At 27.5% G+C, this 27,099-nt stretch overlaps 2 protein-coding genes across 2 annotated transcripts; both read right to left on the reverse strand.

The window, feature by feature from the left end:
- Positions 1-2,870: 2,870 nt before the first annotated feature.
- On the reverse strand, positions 2,871-8,881 carry LOC145195393 (beta-galactosidase-like). The gene is made up of 10 exons (XM_090070196.1): positions 8,277-8,881; positions 7,887-8,202; positions 7,378-7,614; positions 6,921-7,056; positions 4,892-5,115; positions 4,383-4,571; positions 4,162-4,245; positions 3,828-3,881; positions 3,485-3,685; positions 2,871-3,318 (listed from the first exon to the last, which is right to left on the reverse strand). The coding sequence occupies exons 1-10, from the start codon at positions 8,483-8,485 to the stop codon at positions 3,136-3,138; spliced, it is 1,833 nt and encodes a 610-aa protein (XP_089926322.1). The 5' UTR covers positions 8,486-8,881; the 3' UTR covers positions 2,871-3,135.
- A 470-nt stretch (positions 8,882-9,351) lies between these two features.
- On the reverse strand, positions 9,352-26,634 carry LOC145194656 (uncharacterized). The gene is made up of 21 exons (XM_090070195.1): positions 26,516-26,634; positions 26,269-26,380; positions 25,182-25,222; positions 24,986-25,060; positions 24,465-24,528; positions 23,790-23,927; positions 23,518-23,608; positions 22,963-23,120; positions 18,753-18,808; positions 18,532-18,611; positions 18,091-18,159; positions 17,867-17,976; positions 17,741-17,776; positions 15,325-15,489; positions 14,953-15,114; positions 14,559-14,762; positions 13,771-13,843; positions 13,484-13,581; positions 13,027-13,266; positions 12,491-12,568; positions 9,352-12,018 (listed from the first exon to the last, which is right to left on the reverse strand). The coding sequence occupies exons 2-21, from the start codon at positions 26,347-26,349 to the stop codon at positions 9,493-9,495; spliced, it is 4,545 nt and encodes a 1,514-aa protein (XP_089926321.1). The 5' UTR covers positions 26,350-26,380; positions 26,516-26,634; the 3' UTR covers positions 9,352-9,492.
- Positions 26,635-27,099: the final 465 nt, after the last annotated feature.

Genomic DNA, 27,099 nt, shown 5'->3' on the forward strand with positions numbered 1-27,099 from the left:
TTTGAGAGTTTGGATCAAGGAGTGGCATGTTTGTGGTGCTCACAGTCAAAAGGTTTATCCACCCATTGGGGTTTAGATGTCACTATTTCTAATATTATTTGTCTTAAGAACGAATAGCTTTATGAGGATTTCTTTTATGTTTAAACAGTTCAGTTTAATCAGGACTGTGTGGAGGATTTTCTTGCATTAATACGAAGTAAAGGAGAGTACAATAACAGACCAACAGCAATGCAATTCAAATCAGCTTATTAAAATATGTTAGTACTCCTTTCAATAGAACAATCTAATTCTAACAGTAATTGTCTCCCACAGTCAGCTTACTCTGTTGCAGTTACAATTGACTTAATTACCAACATAGTGTTTCAGAAGTAAATCTTTCCAAATAAAAAAGTGATTTTCAAACAGCTATCTGCATTATTAAAGAAAAATTAGAACCTTGTGTACTACCAAATGTTTCAAGTGATTTAATTTTCTCACATTCAGTTAAAAGAGGTTTTGAAATCAATTGCTGATTATTTGGTAAAGAAAGTTCAAATTTGCCAAAAATGTATTCAAGTTCTTTCAAGTTTGACACCAAGTGAAAGTGATTTATTTAATACTGATTCTTTTTTACAAAACTTGCTTAACAAAATGGAGACTATTTTTTTAACGCAAATGAAAACTTAAATAGAAGAAATATTATACAAAAAAATTATTGAAATAGTAAAAAGTGATTGCAATTTTACATATCTTTATAATGAAAATGTTGTTTATGCCTTTCACTTGAAAGAAAGTTTAATTAGAAACTTCGTTTATATGAGAATATCTTATTTTATACGCTTTTATGATCAAGATATAGCACCACAAAACAAGACATAAAAAAAAAAAAAAGCTGGCTCGTATTATCCATGCTTTATTTAATTTTTAAGTTATTTTTTTAAAAAAACATTTCTTGAAAAAAGTTTAATTTTTAAGTATCATCAGCTAATCATTAAGTATATTTTTAAATAAAAAGAAACGAATAAAGTGATAATATGTGATTTTAAAAATCTATGCAAAAGCTGTGTTACGAATATATCTTTTTATATCATTACAAAAGTATATTAAAGTATGATTAATGCAAAAGTTGATGTATTTCATTAAGTTGCCTTTAATTAAGATTATTAGTTCCCGCAAGACATCCCTAATGCTTTGCGCCTAAAATTACACTTTTTTTATCGGGAGTTGGTAGGCATTGATCAAAGGTGTAAATTCATTGGAGTGAAGCGAGAATGACGTAAGAAGTCGTTTTTCTTAACCTACATTTTATTATGAAAAATTCCTTTATATACATTTGAAAAATACCTTCTTCCTGAAGGATAGTAGATCAAATATCGCAATATCAAAATAACATTAAAAATTCGGTACATTTTCGAACAGAGATTTAAAAAAGAAAAAAGTTAGATATGTTGGCAAATAAAGAACGATGAAAAATTAAAAATAATTGTTTATATCAATTTCTCAAATAGCTTCTATTCTTTCTTGTAATTGCAAAAATTTCGCCGTAGCGTCCGCAAGCGTTGACGGCTTTTCTACTTATTAACCTACGCAATCGATATTGTGTTGTCACATACAAACCAATATATATTCACTAGATGTCTAACTTCACAAAAATTCCGAAAGAAAAAATGAAGCAAGTTTTTAAAGCTTTCAATACCGGTAGCCGTTTTATTTTAACTGACAATACTTCATTTTTGTTTTGCTTTTATAATTGCGTCATTTCAGGCTGGCAAAACAAACCAAGCTAGCAAAAAATTTGCTTCACTGCGGAAGCGCGAGTTAAATATCTAGTTAATATATGAAGGGTCCAGGGGAAAAACGATGAGATAACCAAAAATCTCATTTTGAGATATGAGCAAAAGAAACTTTCACAACTGATAAAAACGTGTTCGTATATTAAGTGCGTATAAAACAGCTACTCCGAGATATAGACTTTTGTAGAATAAAGTCCACTAACGCGTTTTAAACGGTAGTAACGTGTATTTATCATTCTTAAATTTCTTTTAATCAATAAAGTTCATAATAGTATACATTAACGTTCAATTAATACTAATTTAAGCACTAACTTACAGTTAAAAAATTAAAGAGAGACTATGTATGACGCCAGGGATGGGATGGGCAATTTTAAAACGCATTTTTCGTAGGATTGCCATTATTTTTTCCATCTCGCAATACGATATTCTGAAAGGCGACAAAAAATGCTACTAGATGGCACTACCACAATTTCTTCAGGCAAATTTGGATTCTCATCGTCTTTCCCCTGAAGCTTTCATATATCATTGTACAAAACTTCTTCATGTTAAATGTCACTTGCGACAATTTTCTTGAGACAAATTGTAGACTCCTTTTTAAGTATCAAGAGCACTTAGAAGAATTACCTTTGATAAACTTTTTCATTACAACTTCTAAATCTAGAACAGTAAACGCTTCCGATTCCTGCTCCTAATCATCCTAAACCGTTCCTGTTCATCAAATGATACCTGTTCGTAACAAAAACAGTTTCAATTTTACACATTTTGTCAAGTCCAGGTTAGCATCTGAATATTGCAATAGCCACTTCAAGACAAAAAATTTTACTTAAAAAGCTTTGAACGGAATCACTACAAAAACTGTAGGTTAGTTTTACATTAGAAACTGTAGGTTAGTTTTACATTAGAAACTGTAGGTTAGTTTTACATTAGAAACTGGTAATTAAACGAGTAATAAGGAGTTGCAATTATTCCGCAGATTTATATTTGGAAATACAAGTGAAAAGCAAGACTGATTGAAGTGATTTAGATTCTTAAATATTCTCAAAAGATGAATGTAATTTAATTGTTCCAACGACCAAAAGTTGAATAATGATAATGAAATTTTGGGTATATTTGATAGCTGTTACTTAGTTAAAAAATTTACATAGTTAATCACATGGCAATAAAAAAATCTTATTTACAGAAAATATAAAACTTTGTATATTACATAAAACTTGAAATAAAAATATGCGAAAAGTTATTTACTAAAAAACTTCTTTTAATACAAAAATTATAAAAATCTTTTAGCGAAAAAATCGAGAAAAATTATTAATCGAGCAAACCGAATTGCGCATGAATCAGAGTTATGCAGAGATGACGATTTGAGCTAACCTAATATAGGAGAGCTAACTAACTCAATATATGCTTCGCCTATCGGTAAAATGGCTTCTGTTTCAAACAAAACAAGAGCGTTATCTTTTTTAAGGATACTAGCTGGAATATACAACGTTCTTTGAGGACCAATCCACCAGAAACGTCCAATATTAAAAGAGTTCACCACGGAGACACCCTGGAAAAATAAATATTTACTTTACCGTACGAATGGTAGTTAAATATTTACATGTTTCACTGAGCGTTTAATAAAATGAAAATGTATAAAAAATGTTTTCCATTTATAATTTTTTTTTCAGACGTATGAAAAATATAAGTTTAAATGATTATTAAAAAAAAAAAACCTTTCTCCAAAGGTCCAGCTTTAAGTAGGTATCTGTAGGTACTGTCAAAATACTAAAATTAAAAATATAAAACGCAGGACCAGCAATTTGAGTATTTTTGACAGCAACATTATGGACATTTTCAAGAACATCGTCATTCAACATCAGCTTTGCTTCCACAACGATGGGTTCACCATTCCATAAAACATCACCCAAAATTCCCTTTTGGAAAAATTGAGTTTGATGTAATTGTGAAAACAAAAATTTAATAGAATTTTTTAACTTTTAAGTTTTTTTTATTGATGCGATGTACGCACCCTTGTAAAACAACATACAATGATGATAGATTATTCATAGAACTTACCTTGTTAGTGTCCGTCATAAACGGGCCGTAGTTTACTCGACCTTGATTTTCTACCTAAAAACGAAAAAGGAGTCATTTTAAACTCCGAAGATCTCCCCCTCATGTCTAAGCTTACGCAAGGTTTAATATCATCAGAATAGTTCCTTTTATTATTATTTGCGAAATAATCTTTTTAAACTAAAACGTTATTATATTAAAGTTGATACCAGTAGCAGGGAAATTTTAAGCTCCTAAGATACTTTAAAAAATATTCTAAAAAACAATATTGTAAACATAAAAAGGTTTCATTACGCTACAGAGTTCAAAATGGAACTTAACATTCACTGATATTTACCAAAATATTCAATTCCATTTTATTCGATAAACAGTTCAGCGAAATGCTATTATTCACATTTCTATCCAGAAATCCTTGTAGAACCTACATACAAAATTTTTATAACAATCAAATTTCCTAATATTAATAATTTGAAATGTAAAGAAATATTAAATATACGGGGGACATAAATGAAAATATTATAAATATCCAGGGGACGTAAATGAAAAATAATGACTTACTTTGTCGAGGATTACATAGGAACGATCATGAAACTTTGTTATCTTCAGCAAATTGGAGCTGTTTTGAAGACACGAAACCGATCCAACGTAAAGAAGATAACCATAAGCAATATTCAAATCTTCAAAAGATGGAGGAAATCTCTCTCCATCTACTTTTACCGAAGATAATGCATCAAACATAGAAATTATCTTAAAATAAACAAAAAATATATAAACAGCAAACGTAAATGAGAACGAAATGAAAAATTTCCGTGCATGAATAGAATGAATACTTTCAACTCCTGAAAACGTTGCGTATCGCAAAAAAAAAAAAAAAAAAAAAAAATCTATTATTTGAATATTAGGTAATCTCAGAAAAAAAAAAAGAAATCGATGATATGGCAAAATATTATCAAAAAAAAAAGTCACAGAAATGAAAACTCCCAAACAAAAACAGCCCACAGAAAAGAGAAATCCTAAGAAATATGAGATTACGTAACAGATTAAAAAGCAACTGGTAAAGTAAAAACCTTAGAGACATATATTTTCCCGTACGCAGTCTTTTCTGTAGGTTTAGGTTGTGGTCCAGGGGGGATAGAAATATACTTAGATACAACATCTTGAATAGCAAAATACTTTTCAGTTGGGTCTCCAGCCTCTGATAAAGGAGCATCATAATCATAACTTGTAGGCTGAGGTTGAAAATCATTTCCATCTTGATTTGCTCCATTCATAAAACCAAAATTTGTTCCTCCTGTACCAAGAAAAGTGAAAGAAAAAAATTAAAATAGTTACTTTTTACATTTCTGCAGTATTTACAGTAGTGGTCAAAAGTATTCCTACTATCATTCTTTGTACAATAATTTTTTTAACATAAAATATTTAAACCATTCTTTTTTTATGGAATATACACATTACCCATACACAAAGAATGGTTTTCACACCCATACAAATATAGTTTTAATTGATAGAAGTTCTGTTGTTTTAATAAACAATTGCATTCAGCTTTTAACGTTTTTTTAGAAAAAGTTTAGAAGTATTTGTACTCTCATTTTTTGAATTATCTCTTTATAAACTTTTAATATATACATAGAAATTTTTCAGTAAATTTCAATCAAAATTTTTAAAATTACATTCAAAAATGAGAAAGGACAAAGAGTTTAAAGATCTTTGTGATTTAGTAGTAAAATGTAGTTAATAATCATGGAATCACAAAAGCGAATGCTACCTGTCAATTTCGAAGGTAAAAATAAAATCAAGCAGGAGAACTTTAGAAACAAAACCTAGATCTGGTCGACCCAGAAAAAATGACATGAAAATTTTGAGGTTAACTTTCTGTGATTTTCGGTTTCTGCCAACCTTCTTCATGGCCAATCCCAGCACTCGTACATAAAACCATATTTAGAAAAATGTTTTCTAATGTATTCCATGTTAACTACATTCTAATCAACTGTGTCAAATATCAAACATTGATACCTGCTTTACTGAGCTGCAGGCTACTTCTGAACATAGTCAATCTGAAGTAAAGATATCTGATTCAACTGTGAGAAGACCTTTATATGACAACAACTTAAAAGATACCCTAGTCGAAAACCATTTATTTAAAAAAAGAACACGACGGCTCAAATAAAACTTGCCAAAAAGTATTTTTACTGGACTGAACAAGATTGGAGTAAAATGTTGTGAAGTAATCAAAGTAAATATAGTTTGTTTACATCTGATAATATTAAATACATTAAATGCCCTAAAAACAAAAGAGAAGACCCCTGATACACCCTACCAACTGTAAAACAGGAAGGTGGTAGTGTCATGGTGATGACCTTTAGTTCACGTTGAGGGTATCATGGATGCCAATAACAATAGTGATTTGATAAAAACTCATATACTACCATATGTCAAAGCAAAATGCATGATTGATGGTGTTTTCAGCAGGATAATGAACTTAAACACACTTCCACACAAAGCCTGTGAAAAATTGTCTGTGTTTCGGACTGGCCTAGCCAATCTTGTGACAAAAATCTCTTAGAAATTTATGGACGGAGCTTTGATAATCACGTCAAAGAAGAAAATTATACTAAAAAAAAGGATTTTGCTTGTAGCTTTACAAAATTGAAAAAATGTCTGTGGACAAACTAATAAAGATTGTCAACTCAATGCCTCAAAGATGTGCTGCTGTAATTACCTGAAAAAGCTATGCCACCAAATATTGACTTGTATAATTACAAACTTTATGAAGTTATCTTAATTTTTTTCACATATTCTTTTTAAATATAATTCAAAGAGAAAATACTTTAGACCCAAGCAAAACCAAAAGCTAATTATTTTAAATATGTTAATAAGTCCAATAAAAATTTTATACAGTACCAGAATGTTATTAATGTATATTTAACATAAAAAAAAATAAAAGATCTCCACTTAGTGTCAATATTTTTAGCAAAAACTTGTAGCAAAAACTCTTTTATATATCATCTATTTATAAATCAATTAATCAATCAATCTATTAATCTATATACTGAAGAATTGAGATAAATACATTAAAATTGCAAATATATACTGCACCTTCAAACATGTACATATTAACAGATGCATTTAGTGCAAGTATTTTATCTAATGCACTCGTAACAACTTCTGAACTTGTGTGTGCATGAGGTTCTCCCCAGTGATCTAGCCATCCAGTATAAAACTCTGAGTTTATCTAAATAAGAATAATTATCCTTTTTTAACTATAAATAACATATGACATAAATAACAAATAACAAATGGCAAATACATGAAATAACAAACGACATAAATAACAATATTTGCAAAAATAATGACAACAACTCTGAGAATAAAAGATCATTTTTTCATTGATTAAATCCTACATGAGCAATAATCTCTAACACATTTGTGCCTTTTAACAAAATTTGCATGATTGCTCAGACAAAGTTAAAGTAAATGATGGATTACTTTTTTTTTAATTATAATTCTTGCTACCTTTTAATCTAATATTAAATTATGAGGACTTGCAGCTTACCAACGGACCTTTGGGCTGATATTTGCGTTGAATATCAAAATAGATTTTTGGATTTGTTGTTGGTCCAAAATCAACAGTTGCATAAAGTGACCCTATTGTTCCACACTTTAAGTAACTGTCTCCAGCACCATCAGTTGTAAACAGCACAACATTTTCACCTAGATACTTTCGAAAGATTACTTCTAATTTATACATGTACTCATGATCACAACCATAGCTACCATATTCATTTTCAACCTAAATTTTAAGTAAAATTTTAAAAATTAAAACAGCAAAAGCACCAAAATAAAAATATAAAATAAAGGTTATACTTTTTAAAATTTTTAAAATTCATTAAGTATTAAAATAATATTGATATTCATGCAGAATTTTTATTTTGTTTGTTTACATATTTGTTTTACACATTTCATAATATCATATTTAGATTATATAAATTGTACACATTATCTATAATTTCCATATTGTAACAATTTTAATATTTAAATTTCTGGTTTATATTAAATAATTACCTGTACAGTGATGATTGGGCCGCCATTCTCATACAAAAATGGTCGAACTTTTGATAACAAAATGGACATATAGTTTTCAACTTTCTGCAGATATGTATCATCTGAGGACCTGATTTGCATTGTTTTATTTCCCACTTTTTTCAGCAACCAGTAGGGCAAACCCCCAAACTCCCATTCTGCACAAATGTAAGGACCAGGTCGCAAAATAACTAAAAGATCATGTTTTTGGGCTAGTCGAAGAAACTCAAACACATTTTTCTGACCATCAAACTGGAAGTTACCTTCTGTTGGTTCATGAGAATTCCAAGGAACATACCTGAAATTAAACATTAACACTAAATATATTACATAAACACTAAATATATTATATAAAAACTTTTTTTCACTCACGTCTGAACAGCATTCAAGCCAGCTTTTCTAATTTTTGCAAGACGGTCCTCCCAATAAACCTCTGGGATTCGCATGTAATGAATAGATCCACTAATGTAACGAAATTCAGAGCCATCTTTCAAGAATATATTATTTTCATAATCAATTTTAAAAGTTCTTTCAGCCGTTGCAATAAAGAAACTACAACTTAACAATATGTTAAATATCATCCTAAAACCAATGAGAAAAAAATTTCACATGTAGTTAGAGATAATGCAAATCATACAATGTAATAGAGGTAATATGAGGTAATCTCTTGTAGTTAATGAAAACTTAACATGTAATTAGAGGTAATGGTAACTAATGGTAGCTTAATACAACTTGATAGAAAGAAAAACTTTTTTTTTGTTGCACCATTACATAACTAAAGATGCAGCTTTTTTTCCTTTTCGTGTACCTAAATTTTTTGATTTAAATCTGTACAAATTGTAAGCACAATTTTTTATATAAGCTCCATTAAAAAAAGTTAAAAGGCGTTTGCATTGAGGAAACACTCTAAAGCTAGAAAAAACTGAGTAAATTATCTTTTTTTTTTTAATGCACCAAATAGATAAATTATATGACACAGTTTCTATCCTCTTTTCTTTATCAATTTATATCTGAGATTTTTTTTTTTAACCAAATATGTGAAAAATTTAATTTCTTAACAACTACAAGCAACATTCAGACTTTTTAAGCCTGAAACAGTCAGTAAATAATATTCATTTAAAAAACACTAACAAATATGATATAAATTCTTGTTTCCCACATTTATTTACAAGCATTTTTTATGATTTAAAATCTAAAAGTTATGTAAATCTTCAATAGTTTGGACAGATAAACAGTGGCTAACAGCAGCTAAGAGCTGAAATATTACAGAAACAATTTTTAATAAATAAACAATATAGCTAAAAACACTATCATTTAAATAAATGTAAGAAAATAAAAACAACAAGAAGACAAGAAAAAGCAAAAGTGCAGAAAAAAGTCTAAAACTTAAAAAACCAAAAATTTAAAAACACAAAGAAAAAGAAAAAAAAAAATTCTTCAGAAATCTTTTACTTTCACATGAATCATAAATATTTTATTTGTAAAATAATTCTAATCATTATCTATCATAATATAATAAATATAATAGTAAAAACAAGGAAATGATTTTAAAAAAAAGGATAACTGATTATTCAAGTAAAGATGTTTACTATATGCCAGCCTTACAATCACCAAGCTTTTCAAGTGGAGGATATGTTGGCGAGGATGCTGATTGGTTAATACCTAAAAAAGAAGTTTGCAATAGTGTCTCATTACTTTTCTCAGTTGTATCAGGAGGTCTGTGTATAACCAAGTGTGGTTGGGTAGTAAAAACTGCTTGTTGTACTGCTCCATTTGACTTGAAAGAATTGTGTGATATATTTTCTTTTACAGGAACAGTAATCTGAGCATTACTAACATTTGGTAGCGAAACTCTTGCAAGACCATTTAAATTCTTATTCCAATTAATAACTTGTGAGTGAACAAAGTTGTTTGATGGTTGACTTTGTGACAAGCTTTGTGAGATTTCCGATTGAACTTCAATAGGATTACTTAAACAAAAATTATTTTGCACTGAGAAGGAAGAGGAAGTATTCTGAGAGTCTGTGATTGCATTAGGTTGGTAGAGTAACCGATATTGAGGAGTGTGAAGGGGAAGACTAGCTATTTTTGGACTCGATTGAACAAAATTTTGTAATGAGGAAACAGAGGCACCTGCAGCTTTTCTGAAGTTAGTAGAAGAAGAGGTTAAAGTAGTTATTTTTTTCAATTGGTTCATTCGTCTTTTTTTCTTTAATGGTTCTTTATTTTTTCCAACTTCATATGAAGATATTTTAGAGTCAGTAACTTTAGATGTCATTGTTGGATGAGTCACTTCTTGAACTGATTTGAACAAATGGACATTATGAGATAAAGAGTTAGGAAGATTACCAGAGTGCATGAACCTTACACTGTCAGTTAATGATTTATGATAAATAGAAGATTGATTTATGCCATTTGAAGGAAATGGAAAATATATGGAGCTAGTTTGAGGAAAATTATTTGTTATCTGGGTTTGTTCAGTAAAGTTTATTTTATTGGAACTTATTTTATTTGTTTCAGTTGCAGAGACCCTACTTGACACCAGGTGGCTCAGACTTGCATAAAAATGATCATCAACAAGAGTGGATCGAGCAACAGATTGCTGATACATAACAGGATTATAACTTTCTTGCAATGAAACTGTTGATGTTTTAAGAGTTGACTCATCTTTAAAGTTTAATGGCTGACTAATTGCTTTTCGAGAATCTTGTTTGAGGTGAAATTGATTGACTAAATTGTTATTGCTGAGTATTTCTTTAGGATTAACAAATAATATCTCATTGATACATTTTGTAGATAAACCGGACAAAGAAGCAGTGAAATCAGGGGAAGTTTTAGAAGTGAATCCATTCCAAATTTCTGGAGTTTTTTTATTCACATGAGTATTTCTCAGAAGATTGGAAAAAATTTCAGCTGAGTGTTTTTCTTGATTATTAGAATCTTGTATTGCTGTACCTAATTTATCTAAAGATTGCTGGGGATAATTAATAGAAGAGTTTGAGACAAAAATACTTTGCCTTGAATGTTCTAGCGGGACACTTTGTCTTTGTTCAAAGTTACTAGCAACTTTTGGTAGATTAACGTAGTTATCTGTAGGTATATTGGAGATAATAGTTTTAGAAACTGAGCTGTCTAAAGAAAACTTAACAAACCCTTCATTCTTAGTTGATGATTGGTATGCAGAATTTACTTTATCCTGACCTCTGCTTTGTTTCTCATCTAGTATCATTTGTGATGGTGAGTGAACTAAGCTGGTAGTGGTTACACTGCACCATTCCTTATTCACTGAGTTTATACATTTACTTAACAAATCAGTTCTAGAATCATCAACCACAGCACTCTTTTTTATGGTATTATCTGAGTCATCTATTTCATTAGATTGTTTGATCTTTCTTCCTGACTTTTTTTCCATGATACTACTTTTGTGATGTTTACTAAGACTTTTCAAATTTTCAGAAAAGACTCCTGAAGAACAATCTTCTTCTGAGAATAGCTTTTTCTCTTGTGACTCATACTGAGTATCAGGATCCTTAATCAAATTTGGAGAACATGTATTTTTTTCAATACCTTTAACAAGACCTTGTTTTTTACTTAATAGGTTGTCAGATAATTGCATATTTTTCCTGGGTCGGCCTCTTGCACGTTTATGGATATGTGTTGCTTCTGACTGACTATTGTTTTGAAAAGCCACTTCAGGAGCAAAACTGTTGCAGCTATTTTTTAAACTAGAGCTTAGAAAACTGAATGGACTAATTGAGACAATTGGAGGGAGAACCAGTTGATGTTGAGAAACTGTTGTTGGTGAGATTGTTGTTTTATCATAATTAAGCATTCGAGGTGGCACAAAAGCAACAGGACGGGATTTTGGAGCAAAATCAAGCTTGTCAGCCTGCTTCTCAACTTGCAAAAGGGTTTCAGCTGGGGGCAGAGTAACTTTCATTTCAGCTGCTGGTTGTTCCATTGGACGAACAGACTCTGTATAAGCTTTTTCAAGTAAAGATATCTGCTCATTTATAACATTGCTTTTATCTATTAGCATGTGACGTTGATTTAATGCATTCATAATTGCAAAACAAACTTTTGTGCTGACATCATGCTTGCCTTCTCCATCATTCTAAAATCAAAAAAACATTTTTCATATTTTCATTTAATTACACAAATATTGGAGAAATAAACTTAAATTTAAAAACAATGTATTTTAAACAAACATTAAATATAAAAGAAATATTCCCTGTATTTATTTTTAAAAATATATCTTGTTTTTATTTATTTAAAGTAAATCCTGATGCTATAAATGTTAACATAAAGAAAGGTTTAAAAAAAAGTGATGAAAAGCCATTTAAGTGTCCTAGTTAAACATTTAGTTTGTAATGGTTTATGGACAAAATGTCGTCGAGACAAAAAATGTGGAGACAAAATATTTCCTTTTTACTTCTAAGGAAAACTATTGACTGGTTTTTTGCTTGTAGAATTCTTTTTCTTTCATTTCTGACAACAGATTTGGTTTTTAGACTTCACTCTTAATTTTCTGAAAACTCACACCAAAACCACAAACATTTAGTTAAAACAAATAAATTTAAATTTACCATATTAGAAGGAATTAAAATATCTTGACACATGGATGGCATTTCCCCAGTTTGTTTCATTCCAACTTTACAATTGTACTGAAAAAAAATTATAGACACCTTATAAAGCACAAGGGAAAAAGTAAAATTTTATATTGTAAATAATAATAATAATAATAATAATAATAATAATAATAATAATAATAATAATAATAATAATAATAATAATAATAATAATAATAATAATAATAATAATGATAATAATAATAATAATAATAATAGTAATAATAATAATGATAATAAAAGTAATAACAATAACAATAATAATAATAATAATAATAATAATAATAATAATAATAATAATAATAATAATAATAATATTAATAATAATAATAATGATAATAAAAGTAATAACAATAACAACAACAACAACAACAATAATAATAATAATAATAATAATAAATAATTAACAATAAATAATAAAAATAAATAAAAAAAAAAAAAGCAACAGCAACAACAATAATAGTGATAAAAATAACTTGCTGAAAAGATCTTACCATATCTTCATACTTTTGCTCTAAAAGGGAGACTTCAACCTCCATGTTAAGAACTTTGCTCTCAAGGGCACGATGCTTTACAGCTAGGTTAGAAGATTTAGCAAGCAATTCTAAAGGTGTTTTTACTGCTATATCTAGTTCAGAAAGACGTTGTGAAAAGTTTTTCAATCCAATATTAATGAGGTTCTGGATGATCATCTCTGTTTCACTTACTTCTCTCAATAGTAACTTATTTTTCACCTAGTTTTGAAAGAAAAAAAAAAAAAAAAAAAAAAAAAAAACTTACATAAACATCACTGTGAAGCATAGAAGGTTACACTTGTACATTGCTCAAAGCATCGTATGAATATTTTTTAAATTATGAATTTTTTAAAAAATACATTACATTAATAAATATATGTAAGTAAATTCTTAACCTATGTAGTGCGAGACAGCAAAAAATATTATTAGTTAATACCTTTTCAAATTCAATCATTGACGTCAGTTTTTCAGCATACTCTTTTGTGTTCACCACTTTAATGAAGTCTAACAACTGATATTGATATTTCAACTTCCCTACACAAGTAAAAAAAGATGAACCATAGGAGATTTGTTTTTACAATATAAAAAAAAAAAACAAAAACACATCAAGTAACAGAAAGAGGGATGAGATTAAAACCACCTATATATTATATTAAGCTAATTCACCAAAAACATGAGCCACCAAAATGCTTTAATCTAAACTCAAATAAAAAAAATGTTTACTCAAAAAAACATCAACATCATTTTCAAGATCATTTGAGGCTTCTTTTGGTGAATCCACATTGTTATTTACTTCCTAAAAAAACAAAAAAATTCTTATGTTTATTTATTAAGTGAATCATCAGCTAAATCCAAACTAAATAAGTTTTTATATAACTAAATAAGAGCTAATTAAATCGTGTGTGTGTCTATATATACATGATAACTAAAATAACAAAAGAATGATAAAGGCAACTTGCAATAATAATATTAATAGTTATAATAATAATAATAACAAATGATAACCATCATCATCATCATCATCATCATCATCATCATCATCATCATCATCATCATCATCATCATCATCATCATCATCATCATCATCATCATCATCATCATCATCATCATCATCATCATCATCATCATCATCATCATCATCATCATCATCATCATCATCATCATCATCATCATCATCATCATCATCATCATCATCATCATCATCATCATCATCATCATCATCATCATCATCATCATCATCATCATCATCATCATCATCATCATCATCATCATCATCATCATCATCATCATCATCATCATCATCATCATCATCATCATCATCATCATCATCATCATCATCATCATCATCATCATCATCATCATCATCATCATCATCATCATCATCATCATCATCATCATCATCATCATCATCATCATCATCATCATCATCATCATCATCATCATCATCATCATCATCATCATCATCATCATCATCAAAAAGATGACATGATAACTTCATTAAAATAAAATACCTTGCACTCATTTGTTTCTATTTTGCTTTTAGTAATTCCCAAAAGTTTTTCTTTAATTTCAGTATCAACAGTGCTCTTTAAGTATAAGCCTCTTTTATCTTTATCTGCTAAAAAGTCAGGATCATCAAGATCACTTTCCACAGAAGAAGTTGAAGAAGATGAGTATTTCTCTTGATTCTGTGTGTATTTCTTTAAAGTATTTTTCTGAAAAAAAGTTTATTATATACATGTTGCAAATCCATTTTTTCTGAAAAGAAATAACATTTTAAAACAATTATATCTATTTTAAAAAATTAAAACAATTTAAACAAGTTTCAAATTGTATGATTTTTATAAGTTATCAAATACTTTTAAGAAACTTAAGTAACTTCATAAGATATCAAATATTTTTTACCAATTCAGAAGAGGATTTTCTCACAATACTCCTGCGTGGTAAAAGATTTTTTTTGCGTTCTGCATGCTGTTTGTCAAAGCTGTGATCTTTAGTAACAGATTTTATTTCTTCATTAGATTCTTTTGCTTCTTTTTTGCTCTGTTTTATAGTGTCAGTCAGTAACTATAATAGAATTTAAAGCAGAATTAAAATTAGCTATAAGTATCATCACTACTAGAAATATTGAGATCAATATCATATAGTTCAGTTCTAGCTTTTATTAAATTACCGCAAAAAATTTATATAAATTCATATAAAAAATATGTGCAAATTATCTAACAATTAGCAGTTTACTTATATATAAAAATCAAAACATAAAAACATTTTTTCAACCTGCCATTGATGTCGTGTTGTAGTGCCCAAGTACAAATCATCAAGATTGTCTTCGAGTGTTTCAACATTAACCAATGCTCCTGAGGTTGGACAATTATTTGGATCATTACTAGGATTGCCTTCAATATAAATAGAACTTTCATCTTCATCAATATCCAGACCTTCCTAAATACATAAATAAACACATAAATATCCAGACCTTCCTATATATATAAACACAAAAAAAATGATGTAAATAAATCTATAAACAAATAATTAAAAACATAAATATGTTCATATATATATAAATTGAATGTATAAATAAAACTTAAAAAAAAAAATCTGCTGTAGTAGTAGCAATTATGTGTTGATTACAACTTTTGATATATTTCTCATTCAATTTTGTTTTCTGAGCATAAAGCAGTATGACCAGTAAAAAATATTTCTTGACTAACTGACTAGATTAAGAGGAATTTTAAAAATATTTTTCACATACTTTGAGATTTTTAGTTTGATGAATACTAAATATTTGTTGACCAGGTGTCAACATGCAACACAAAGTAACAACAGTCTAAAATTATTGCGTTATGTATTCACAAAAAGAGTAAAGTGAGAGGCAAGTTCATCAAAAAGACAGTATCTCTCTTTAATCTACACTAGTGGCCATAGGAATGGACACCCCTGTAATTTTTACCATTTTTCTTAGAAAATTTGACATATCATGCATTTGGTGGATTTAATTATTTATTTTTATACTTTAACCACGTCATCTATTATTTGGCTTATAGGAAATCGCAAATTTTAATCATTTATATCAATTTTAAACATAATTATGGATTATTATTGTTAATTGGTGTCAAAAATGAGTCATTGCTCTGCAAATGGGTTTCTCTAGTAAAAGGTGAATGTCTCATCTTTGTGCTTTTGTGAAAATTTTTAAAAAAGGGTCAAAAAACAAAATCACAAAAAATATTTGTAGAAAAAAAAAGTTATTTATTTACTATGTAGACTATTTTTTTAAATAGTTAACAAATAAAGCTTTTATCTATTTTTACAACATATATTTCAATATTTAGTTGCTCTTTCTTTTGCTTTAATTACTTCTGCCAGGCTTTTTGGCATTCCCATAGAGAATCGATTTGATTACTGTCATATCCTCTTTAATCTATGCGCATTTAAACCTCATTAGACTTTTTGAACAAGTCAAAAATAGTGATAAAGAATGATCCATTTCAACAATTATTAAGCTTTTCAACTATAACAAACTTAATTAGTAGTTTTATCATATTCTTTTTTTTTTTTTTTAGAGAGATTAAATCTACAAACATTGTTGGTTCCAGACTTTACACAATCTTTTGTTTTTAAATAGTTACTGTTTAATTTAGTTTTTACATTTGAATAGAAGAAAAAAAAAAAAAAAAAAAAAGTTGGCTAACAATGGCAAGTGCTATTACCTATTCTTTTTATTGTATATTTGTATATTTATGCTAAGTTAAATTTTTTCAATTAAAAAAGCAGTGAAAATCTAAATTAAAACTTCTCTTTATCATCTCAGTGGGGGATAAAACAAAGAGAAAAAAAGAGAGAAAAATATTAGGAAAAGACTTAATATCAGAATATGAAAAAACAATTGACAAATAAAGTTACTAAAACTAGGACTGCCTCACTTGCACAATCTTAAATGGTTACAAAACAGAATTTATCTCACAGATATCAACAATATTAACCAAGCTAAATTTCACAATCCACAAGATGATGGAAATGTATGATGTAGTAATGAAAAACATCATTCATGAACCACCCTGGCCATTAAACCCCAAATGTATGAGTGATGGAAAACATACAAAAAAATACCCAAAACCATATTTGGATAAACAAACTGGAGAATATAGCAATCCCAAATACAAAAGACAATCACCCAAATATAGTAACCTTTCAATTTAAAACACTGCAATTTACAATAAAACTAATGTATAATTTTACAACTAACAAAGTGTAAGGACAAACTTTAAATTATTGCAGCAACAATCTAGAAAACTCTAGCTTCTCTCATGGTCAACTATATGTAGCTTGCTCTCAAAAAGGAAATTTCAAAAATTTGTACATTTATACACTACATTAGCTAAACACTAGATAGCTAAATGAAAAATACTGTTTATAAACAAGTACTGCAAATAGTTATGCGTTTTATAATATAATTCAATTCAAAAAGAATTTTAAATGTAACTTAAGTATGTTTAATAAATGCAAAAAAGTAAAATAAATATGTAAATAAATACAAAAATCTAAATTTTTACATTAGTAATTTTTTTGCTTGGAAAAAAAATCCATATGAATATACATATAGGTAGTATTATAGATAACAAAGTGTAGTATTTTTTTGTTTTTTGAGAATATTTTAGAAACTAAATTCATTAAATTAATATTGAATGCGCACCTTTTTTTTCTGTAGCAGAGAAAAATACTTCTCTAACTAAAAAATAAAACAGAAATATTAAATTTATCTTAAGCTTTAAAAATGATAAGTTGTAATTTAAGACATTATTAAATGAATAAAACATACCCGTGTTCGATCAACAACATGTAAATAATAAGAAACAGTATTCCCAGTCCAGGATACAGATGCTTTATGCCTAGGACGAATTTCACTTATTCGCATCATTGCCCCAAGTTCTAAAAATGTGAAGTGATGAAAAAATGACAAATAATTGTTTTCAGAAAGCAAAACTGACAAAATAATTTTACAAAAAAAATTTTCAGAAACATTTTAAAGTAATAATATCCTACCGGATAAGTTGCGCTTATTAAACTTAAAATTCATTGAACAGAATTCTCGTGATGAAATTAATTTTGCTCCTAAAGTAAAAACATTCTAGTGCTTGCAAAACAAATATAACAGAAGATATATAAAAAGATAATAAATAGAATAAAAAGAGAATATAAAAACAAAGAACACAAAAATTTCTTTATATTACTATTATCATTTTTAATCCACTAGAAACATTTATATACACAATAACTTGTGCCATAGATACATGGGCACAAGTTTTATCTACTCATGAGTACTGCATTAAAAAAAATTACAGAAATATTTAAAATATAACTATATAAAAAACAACTAATATATAGTAAAAAGAGTAGATCTTAAAAAAAAAAAAATAACAAAAAAAAGAACTTGAAACTGTTTCCAGAACCTTATTCAAATCAGAATATAAGAATAAAATTTACCTTCCTTCATTGACTGAAACATATTTTTTAAATGATGATTGACAACTGGGCCAAAAGCAAAATTGTTAACAAAAATAAATCTATGAAAAAAGTAGCATTAACATGTAAATGAGATATTTTTTTAAATTTCATTTTGTTATTTTTTTTAAAAAAATATATAAATGTATGTATGTATGTATGTATGGATGTATGTACATTTGCATAATATATAAAATATATACCCTGCTTCATTTACTGGCTCCTGCCATTTCGCATCCATAAAATCTCCTTTCTCAAGCTATAAGAATACAATGCCATTAATATATTTAAAAAAATGCAATTACATACATACATACATACATACATACATACATACATATATACATACATACATACATACATACATACATACATACATACATACATACATACATACATACATACATACATACATACATACATACATACATACATACATACATTTATATATTTTTTTAAAAAAAAAAAAAAAAATTTTAAAAAATGTTCTTTTATTCAAACTTAATGTAATAAGAGATTCTTTTTTTATAGACATTTTACTTTTTTTATAGACTTGTGTTTGTTTAAAAGGCACATCTTTACTTTAATGTTATAACTGCTGAAATACTTTTTTTTACTTGTTTTTACTTTTTTTATTTTTCATCATTCAAATGTGACTTAGAAATCTTAGTGAATTTTTTTTCTTACATTTAAAAATGTTTTACATATTTTCATCTTCACTATGGAAATTACACTATAGTAAGTACCCTGCAGTAAACAATCATTTAGAGTTAGATCTGCAGCTGTACCTCCAACTAAACAGAATTTTTGTTAATGCATAAAAAACATTTAAAAGAACTGTGGATGTTATATACTTGATAATGATCTTTCTGAAGTAATAGAAAACACCAATGTTTGAAAAAACAATAAAAGAAATTGCAAGAAAGAGAGATTGAATTTGTATGGTATAAATATCGATTTTATCTGCTGACAAAATTACAATGAGTGGCCAGTTTAATTGAGTGGAATTTAAAATCAAAATACATATACCTGCAACAACTTATATAAATTATAGCTTGAATCTTGCAACAGCATGCAACAAAATTATTCATATCCCTAGCATATTATTAAATTTTGTTTTCATATTCTAATGTGTTTATTCTTTATATGTATAAATAAATATAAAAAAATAAATATGTGTAAACATGATAATTGAGATTATGATATTAAGTTATTATGTTATTTCAAAAGTTTTCCAAAATAGCTAAGACCTTTGAAATAAATGCAAATGATTGTTGATGATCATGAATGTGGTTTAATATATAGAAAAATTGCTGAAAAATATAATAAAAGCAAAGCAATGGTACAATAATACAAAAATATAAAAAAACTGAAATTGTGCAAAGTAAAGCACATTCAGGTCATCCACCAAAAACGACATCTGGAGAAGATAAGCGTATTGTACAAGAAGTAAAGCAAGAGCCTGCTATTTCTACCAAAGCAATTAAAAAGAAACTAAGTGTGAACAATTCTGAACAATAGAACTTAGACTTAGCTCTACAAAGTTTTATGGTCCTGTGTCACAAAAAGACCTTTTTAACACCTGATGACTAAAAAATGAGACAAAATTTAAATCAATTTATGTATGCTATTCATAATCATGCAATTGAAATAAAGTAGTATATTTATAGGGAATTTAATACTAAAAAAATTATATTATAGTTTTAAAATATTAATTAAAATGGCTCTGTATAAAACAAGTTTGCAAGAAGACCTAATAAAATGCATTTGCCAATTTAGAAATTCGCATCTGGAAAAGCTAAAAATCTTCACAGTAAAACACTTTTTAGATGAAGGAGCATAGAAAGCGACCATATATCGTGCTCATAGAACAATTGAAAAAGGCATTTGATCATCATCATGATGTTTCACAACATCAAGTAGCTTGAAGATTCGATTTTGACCAATTTTATATATCTAAAATTATTAAAAACAAGACGAATATTAGATATTACAAGAAGAAAAAGATTCCACATCGAAGCAAAAGCCAACTAGCTTGAATCAAACCTTTGTGTTGGCATATATATTGCAATTTTAGGAATTTTGATTTTGTCTTGGATGATGAATCATATTTCACATATGCAAATACAACATTGGCTGGCAACAATGGCTTCTATTCTAGCGACATGTCATCTACAACTAGCAACATCAAATTCAAAAGAAAGAAGAAGTACAAGGAAAAGATGCTAGTTTCTTTGATTATATTGCTCAAAGGGACTTCAAAACCAATGTTTTTTGAAAGTGGCCAGGCAATCAACAAACAAGCATACACCGGATATCTCTGCAAGCGGTTAACACCCTTCATTGATGAACATTATAAAAATGAAGAGTACTTGTTCTGGCCAGATTTAGCTAGCTCACACTATGCGAAGGAAGTGGTTTCTTTTCTCGATGCCAATAACATCAAATACCTGCCAAAAGTAAAAAATCCACCCAGTGTACCTGAAACTCAACCAATTGAGGACTTTTGGGGTCAGTTGAAACGCTTAATCTACAAGGATAATTGGCAAGCAACAAGCATTCCTCAACTCAAATGGCTTATTGTGAATTGTCTTAACAAAATGGATCCAGAAGTGGCAAAACATTATGCCTCAATGACTTCAGTTTGTCTAGGTTGAATTGCTTTTAATGATGTTATTGAAAACCAATAAATATTATTTTTAAATATCATATAATTGTTTATAAATTTATTTTAAATTAAATTTGATAGCTATGTAACTATGGCTATAATAACAATTTTAAAGTTGTCTCATTTTTTAGTCATCAGGTGTTATTTCAACAAAAAGGAAAATAGTACTTTTGCAAAAAAGTACTTTTCAAAGCCATTAGATTTTAAAAAATCAGTTTTAATGTCTGATGAAAGTAAATTCAAACTAAAGAATTCCAAAAAAAGACCAAAAAAAGTGTTGAAAAGAAAAAGAAAACCTTTAGACAAATAAACTATAAAGGCAATCACCAAACATGGAGGTGATAATTTACTTGTTTTAGGCTGTTTCAGTTATAATAGAGTTGGTAACTTAGTTCAAATTGAAGAAAAATTAACATGAACTAGATATGTAAATATTTTACAAAACAACCTTACGCCCTCCATATATTAGAATTACTGGATCAATTTGTCTTCCAACAAGACAATGATTAAAAACATACCAGTAAGATTGCCAAAGTATATTTCGAAGAAAATAATAGAGAATTGTTAGATTGGCCAGCTCAAAGCCTGGATATTAATTCAATTGAAAATTTGTGGTATTATTTGAATGTCAAAGTTAATAGGGATAAGCACAGTACCAACAAACAAAAACTCTTTTTAGCTTTGGAGGCAGCTTGGGATTATATTCCTCAAAACTATTTACAAAACCTAATTGATAGTATTCTTTGTTGCTTGCAAGTATCAAATGATGCCAAAGGACTTGATACTAAATATTAGTTAATTTAAAAACGAAAAACTTGAAGGTATTAATACTATTTTTGTACATTTTTGATACTTGATTTTTAAAAACTCTCATTCTTTTTAGAAACAAGATTTAATTTTGCAAATATTATATTTTACATTATTAATAGTTGTTATAATAATTAAAATCATTTCGTTTTATTTCTACAACATATTTTATAATAGAGCATGAATAATTTTGTTGCATACTGTATATATAAAGCTTGCAAAATGCCATGCAATCAGAATACTATGAGTACTACTTCTAATATATGCAATTTCTTCAACACCTCAAAGCAATAACTTACATCTGTTTCTTTATTTTGTTTTAACATCAGTAATTAAAAAAACTTGCCTACAAAACAAGACCCAAAATTTTGGGCAACTTAGTGGATCAAATGACAATACAGTTTCATCTATCAAAAAACTCCAAGAGGCTGTAATCCTGGCTTTAGTAGAAATTATAGAATGGAAAGATCAAACTTGTTCAATTTAAGACAACTAACTCTATGAAGCAATCAGAACTTAACATCCACTTAAAAATACTGATCATGTTTTTTACCTATCATGTTTTGCAAAAAAAATATAGAAAATAAATATTGATATTAGACAATTTCTAAAGCAGAAAACCTCACTGTTCAAAATTAACATTCATTACATAATAAAACTGCTGCATGACTTGATTGCACTGCAACTACATGCATCAGCAAAAGATCCATTCTACCTTAAAGCAATTAAAAACTAATTTCAAAAAATACTTCTCTCCTCCACCCCATCCCCCACCTCATCATTAAAAATTTTAATATGTAACTGTATATATAACCATGCTTTTACAAAAGAAAGATCAAGAACAATAATTTTTCTTACAAGACAACAAAAAATTTTTTCAATCATAATTTTTGAAAGATTTTAGGCAAATTTTTTATTATAAAGGATATTAAACTTACAGTAAACTCTGTGTATATCTTCCCGTACCAATCCATCCATTTTTTAAACTCTTTTTCCATTTCAACAGCAAAATAAGCAGGGATGTCAGCTTTCTCTACACCTAAACATTCTTTAAATTGATTTGATGCTGCTGCTTGAAGCACAACTTGCCCAACTCCTACAATTTATGAATTTTTTTTTACTCAAAGTTCTCTTTTTCTCATTTAATAGGTGATAGTATGAAAACATAGAAAATTCTTGAAACTAGTATGACCAGGAGGTATTAAAAATTGAAAATAATCCAATCCAATCAAAGATACTCACTTGTTTATTTGTTGATTGAATATTAATAACTAAGAATATATAATTTTGATTGATTGGAAAAAGATTTAAAAATATTGCTTTCCTAATAAATCATTTATTAATAAATACAGCATAAATAATTTTAATAATATAAGACACCAAAAGATATTTCTAGCTTTTTGATTAAAAAAAAAAAAATCATCTTGCTTCAAACTATTAAAATACACAAAACATACATAAAAATCTGATGGATAAAAAGAAGTAAACCTTACCACTCCCTAAATCTATAAATGTATCATCTGGACCATGAGGAACATCTTCTAATATTTGTGCTATCATATCAAATGATGTTTCACCATACACCTAAAAAATGAATAGTTTTAAAGTTGAGTGAACACAATTCAATATAAGATCAAAAAAATGATTTCTTTTGACTAATATTTTTAATATTTAATAATAAAATAATAATAATAAAATTTTTAAAAATTTTTTTCTGAAAAAACATGCAAAACAGTTTTATGATTTTGAAGTTGAAAAATCTTACTTCTGGTGAGAAAGGTTCATAACTGTTAAGCTTCTCTGGATCTTTGATAGCATGACTATAGCACAAGTTAATAATATGGCGCAGTAGTTCTTTATTAGGTGGCTTAAACATTCGTGGAGGTGGGGCACGCCCTTTCCACTGATAAAAAAAAAAAAAAAAAAAATGTACTTATTATCAAAAAATTATAGTTTAAATCATTTTATCTTTAAATTTAATAAACTTTAAATCTTTAAATTTAATAAACTTTATTATTCTGCTTTAAATCTAGAAGCAAAAAGTAAACTTTTTTTTAAAGAAATATTTATTTCATTTTAAATATTTTAATTTTATAATTTTACCTAACTCAATCTTTTACTGAAATTTTTAAGTAGAAAGTTATTTATTTAAAATTCCCTTTTATAGATGTCACAAGATTTATTACAAAATATTTAAAAAGTCAATGAAGCTTGATTCAAAAATCTAAAAACTTTCTAAAATTAAACTTAATTCAAACAGAATTCAAGAAATACTTTTGTATATAGAAATTGTGTTATCTTATAGAATTCTAATTAAAAATAAACATTCTTATACTAACCCTTTTTTTTTTGAATATTTGTATCAAAAAATTGTATAAGAAACATCTAATAATTCTTCAAAGTGGAAACAAATAAGGTAAAAAAAAACAAAAAAACTTACTAATGACAAAATATTTCGAATAGCTTTATTATAACGCTGACATAACCTGTTCATACAGTCATAGCTAAAAGATGAACCATAAAAAAAAAAAGTTTTCTAATGTCAAGAATTTTTTACTAACAATTTTTAGATTTTCACAGAAAAGTAAAATTTATGTTGGAATGTCTATAGATAAATATAATTTGCAGATTGATAGCATTATAACAAATAGATAGCATTGTAGATGATTCTTATGAAAAATGGTAATAAAAATATCAGCATAAAATACTATAGATAAATATAATTTGCAGATTGATAGCATTATAACAAATAGATAGCATTGTAGATGATTCTTATGAAAAATGGTAATAAAAATATCAGCATAAAATATAGAATAAAAAATATAAAAAAACTCTAATATAAGGGTCAAACTTTTATAACGAGAACTTCATGAATGATAAAGTAACTTAATGAACAACAATAATAAAAAGGCATACTTAATGAATAATAATAAGAACTTTATGAATTCCCTGGCAACTTACTTTTGACCGTCATACTCTTTCAACATGACATTGTCAACCGCATAACGAAGCTCAGGGAAATCTTCACAAACTAATCTAAAAATTATTGAAACATTTTTTTTTTAAAATTATAAAGAAACATATACCTAAAAAATAATATATAGATTATAATATAAAACATGTAATAAAATATACCAAAAAAATACTTTAAACTTACTTTATAGTGTCAACTATTTCAGCAGCTTCATCATGTTTTTTCTATAAGAAAAAAAAAACATACAAGTACAAAAAAGTTTTTTAGAAAAATAAAATAAATAACCTACTTTCATTTTGCAAATTTATCAAGCAGAGAAATTTAAACAAAATTTTACTAGTTCATGAAACTAATTCTTATCAATGCTCACTTTTATATACCTTGCTTCTTAAAGTCATCACTAAAATCAAAATAAAAATTTTGCTTTAATGATGGCTTTAGAAAGAAAAATAAATTAATCAAAAAGTCATTTGTAAATAGTTTATCTTTTTAAGTTAATTGTGTAAATCTGAAAACTGTAAATTTTCTTCAATTATCCTAAAAAGTCACAATCAAGCTCATATTTGCAAAGAGAATGTGATACTACAAATCAAAGACAAATATATCATGGGCACAATAGGTGCCTTTAAATCTAAAAATAAGAAAATGCTTTTTTATAACTATTTTATTCCAAGAAATGCATAGAAAATGAGTTGCAGGTGAAAAGTATACTGTAGTAATAAAATCTAGCAACAAAAAATCTTCAGAGCTATAAAATGATAATTGATAATCATTCAAAAGTCTGAGAACAACAAAATCAGAAAAATGAAGATCTTTTTAACTATTACCATTAAAATTTCTAAAAAATGTCAAAAAACATTGCCAAGTTTTTCTCTGGACATTGAATGTAAAATTGGCTGAAATTATTTCACTGTGATAAATTAATCTTTATACACTTTATATTGAATTATTAAAAAAAGATTTTTTCAGTTTATTGGAATTAATAAGTAAAAATTAATGTCTAAAAGTATTATTAAGTAAAAATTAATATATATATAAACTTTCCTTGGTCTTGATCATGGAATTAGTACATGTTGCTGTTTCAATATTTTTGCTAATTAGATTTTAGCAAAAATTTTAAGTGAAAAAAGTATAAGAGAATTGATAATAAGAGTAATACCTGCATTCAACATTAAGCATAGAATATAATGTCAGTTAGCTAGAGTTTGAGCTTGCCATAATATGAATAAACAAATATTAACTCAAGATTAACAGGCAACAACATACTTACTGTTAAAACTAAAGGCCATTTGTAAAAGATAGACTCTCCGTAGGCTGGACTGTGAAGCTTTAACAACTTTGGCTCAGCCATTTAACTAATTAGTGATTAATATTGCCAATACCTAAATAAATATATTCATGTGAGATACTACTAAGGACCTGCAGACACCACTGGACAGTTTCGACTTCTTTTTGTAAACACTTTCGATAAGCTAAATTAAAAGTCACACTAAGATATTTTTTAAATGATAAGATACCAACAAATTCCAGTAAAGTTCAGGAAGCATTTAACTAGACAATATTTGTTAAAATTTAATTATATAATTTTTTATTCTCGTAGAATTAGGCATTTATGGTGTTTGTGTTTTTGAAAGACAACCGCAGAAACATAAGTTTTTAATTTAAGCTTTCGTATGTAAACCAACTTCCGGACCGTTTCGCTTCCGTAAAAAAAGATTTTAACTTAGATCTGTTTTAACAAGAACAGATTTTGCATCTCTTTACTTTTAACTATGATACATTAATTTGTGTTTAGATCTAAATGCCATCATGCATTTGAAACGTTTGCTAACAATATTAAAAATTATGTACAGGGGGATTGAAAGTTGTCACTCAAAGTCCTTTGCAACTATTAGTGCCACTGGGATTTTAAAGTTTCATCTAAATAGGACTGAATTGAAACATAATAGATGAATACTTAAAGTATTCATCTATGATGGGTTATTATCAGCAAATTGCATATTAGTTCGCAGCATGCAACTAATATTTATATATACAAAATACACACAACGCCTAGCCTTTAGCTAAATTAAAACTACTAGCCAAATTAAAAACAAAGTTA

Source organism: Hydra viridissima, unplaced genomic scaffold, assembly GCF_058129835.1.
Source record: "Hydra viridissima isolate aposymbiotic clone 2 unplaced genomic scaffold, HvirCarnegie_v1 scaffold_13, whole genome shotgun sequence".
Classification (NCBI taxonomy): domain Eukaryota; kingdom Metazoa; phylum Cnidaria; class Hydrozoa; order Anthoathecata; family Hydridae; genus Hydra; species Hydra viridissima.

Excerpts from the sequence above, each read along its gene's own strand:
- LOC145195393 (XM_090070196.1), bottom strand. The coding sequence starts at position 8,485 with ATGATATTTAACATATTGTTAAGTTGTAGTTTCTTTATTGCAACGGCT. Across the intron at positions 4,246-4,382 it reads CCTATGTAATCCTCGACAAA|GTTCTACAAGGATTTCTGGA; the intron begins GTAAGTCATTAT and ends TTTTGTATGTAG. Across the intron at positions 3,686-3,827 it reads TTATGACGGACACTAACAAG|GGAATTTTGGGTGATGTTTT; the intron begins GTAAGTTCTATG and ends TTTTTCCAAAAG.
- LOC145194656 (XM_090070195.1), bottom strand. The coding sequence starts at position 26,349 with ATGGCTGAGCCAAAGTTGTTAAAGCTTCACAGTCCAGCCTACGGAGAG. Across the intron at positions 24,529-24,985 it reads AAAGAGTATGACGGTCAAAA|CTATGACTGTATGAACAGGT; the intron begins GTAAGTTGCCAG and ends TTCATCTTTTAG. Across the intron at positions 23,121-23,517 it reads ATTTATAGATTTAGGGAGTG|GAGTTGGGCAAGTTGTGCTT; the intron begins GTAAGGTTTACT and ends CATAAATTGTAG.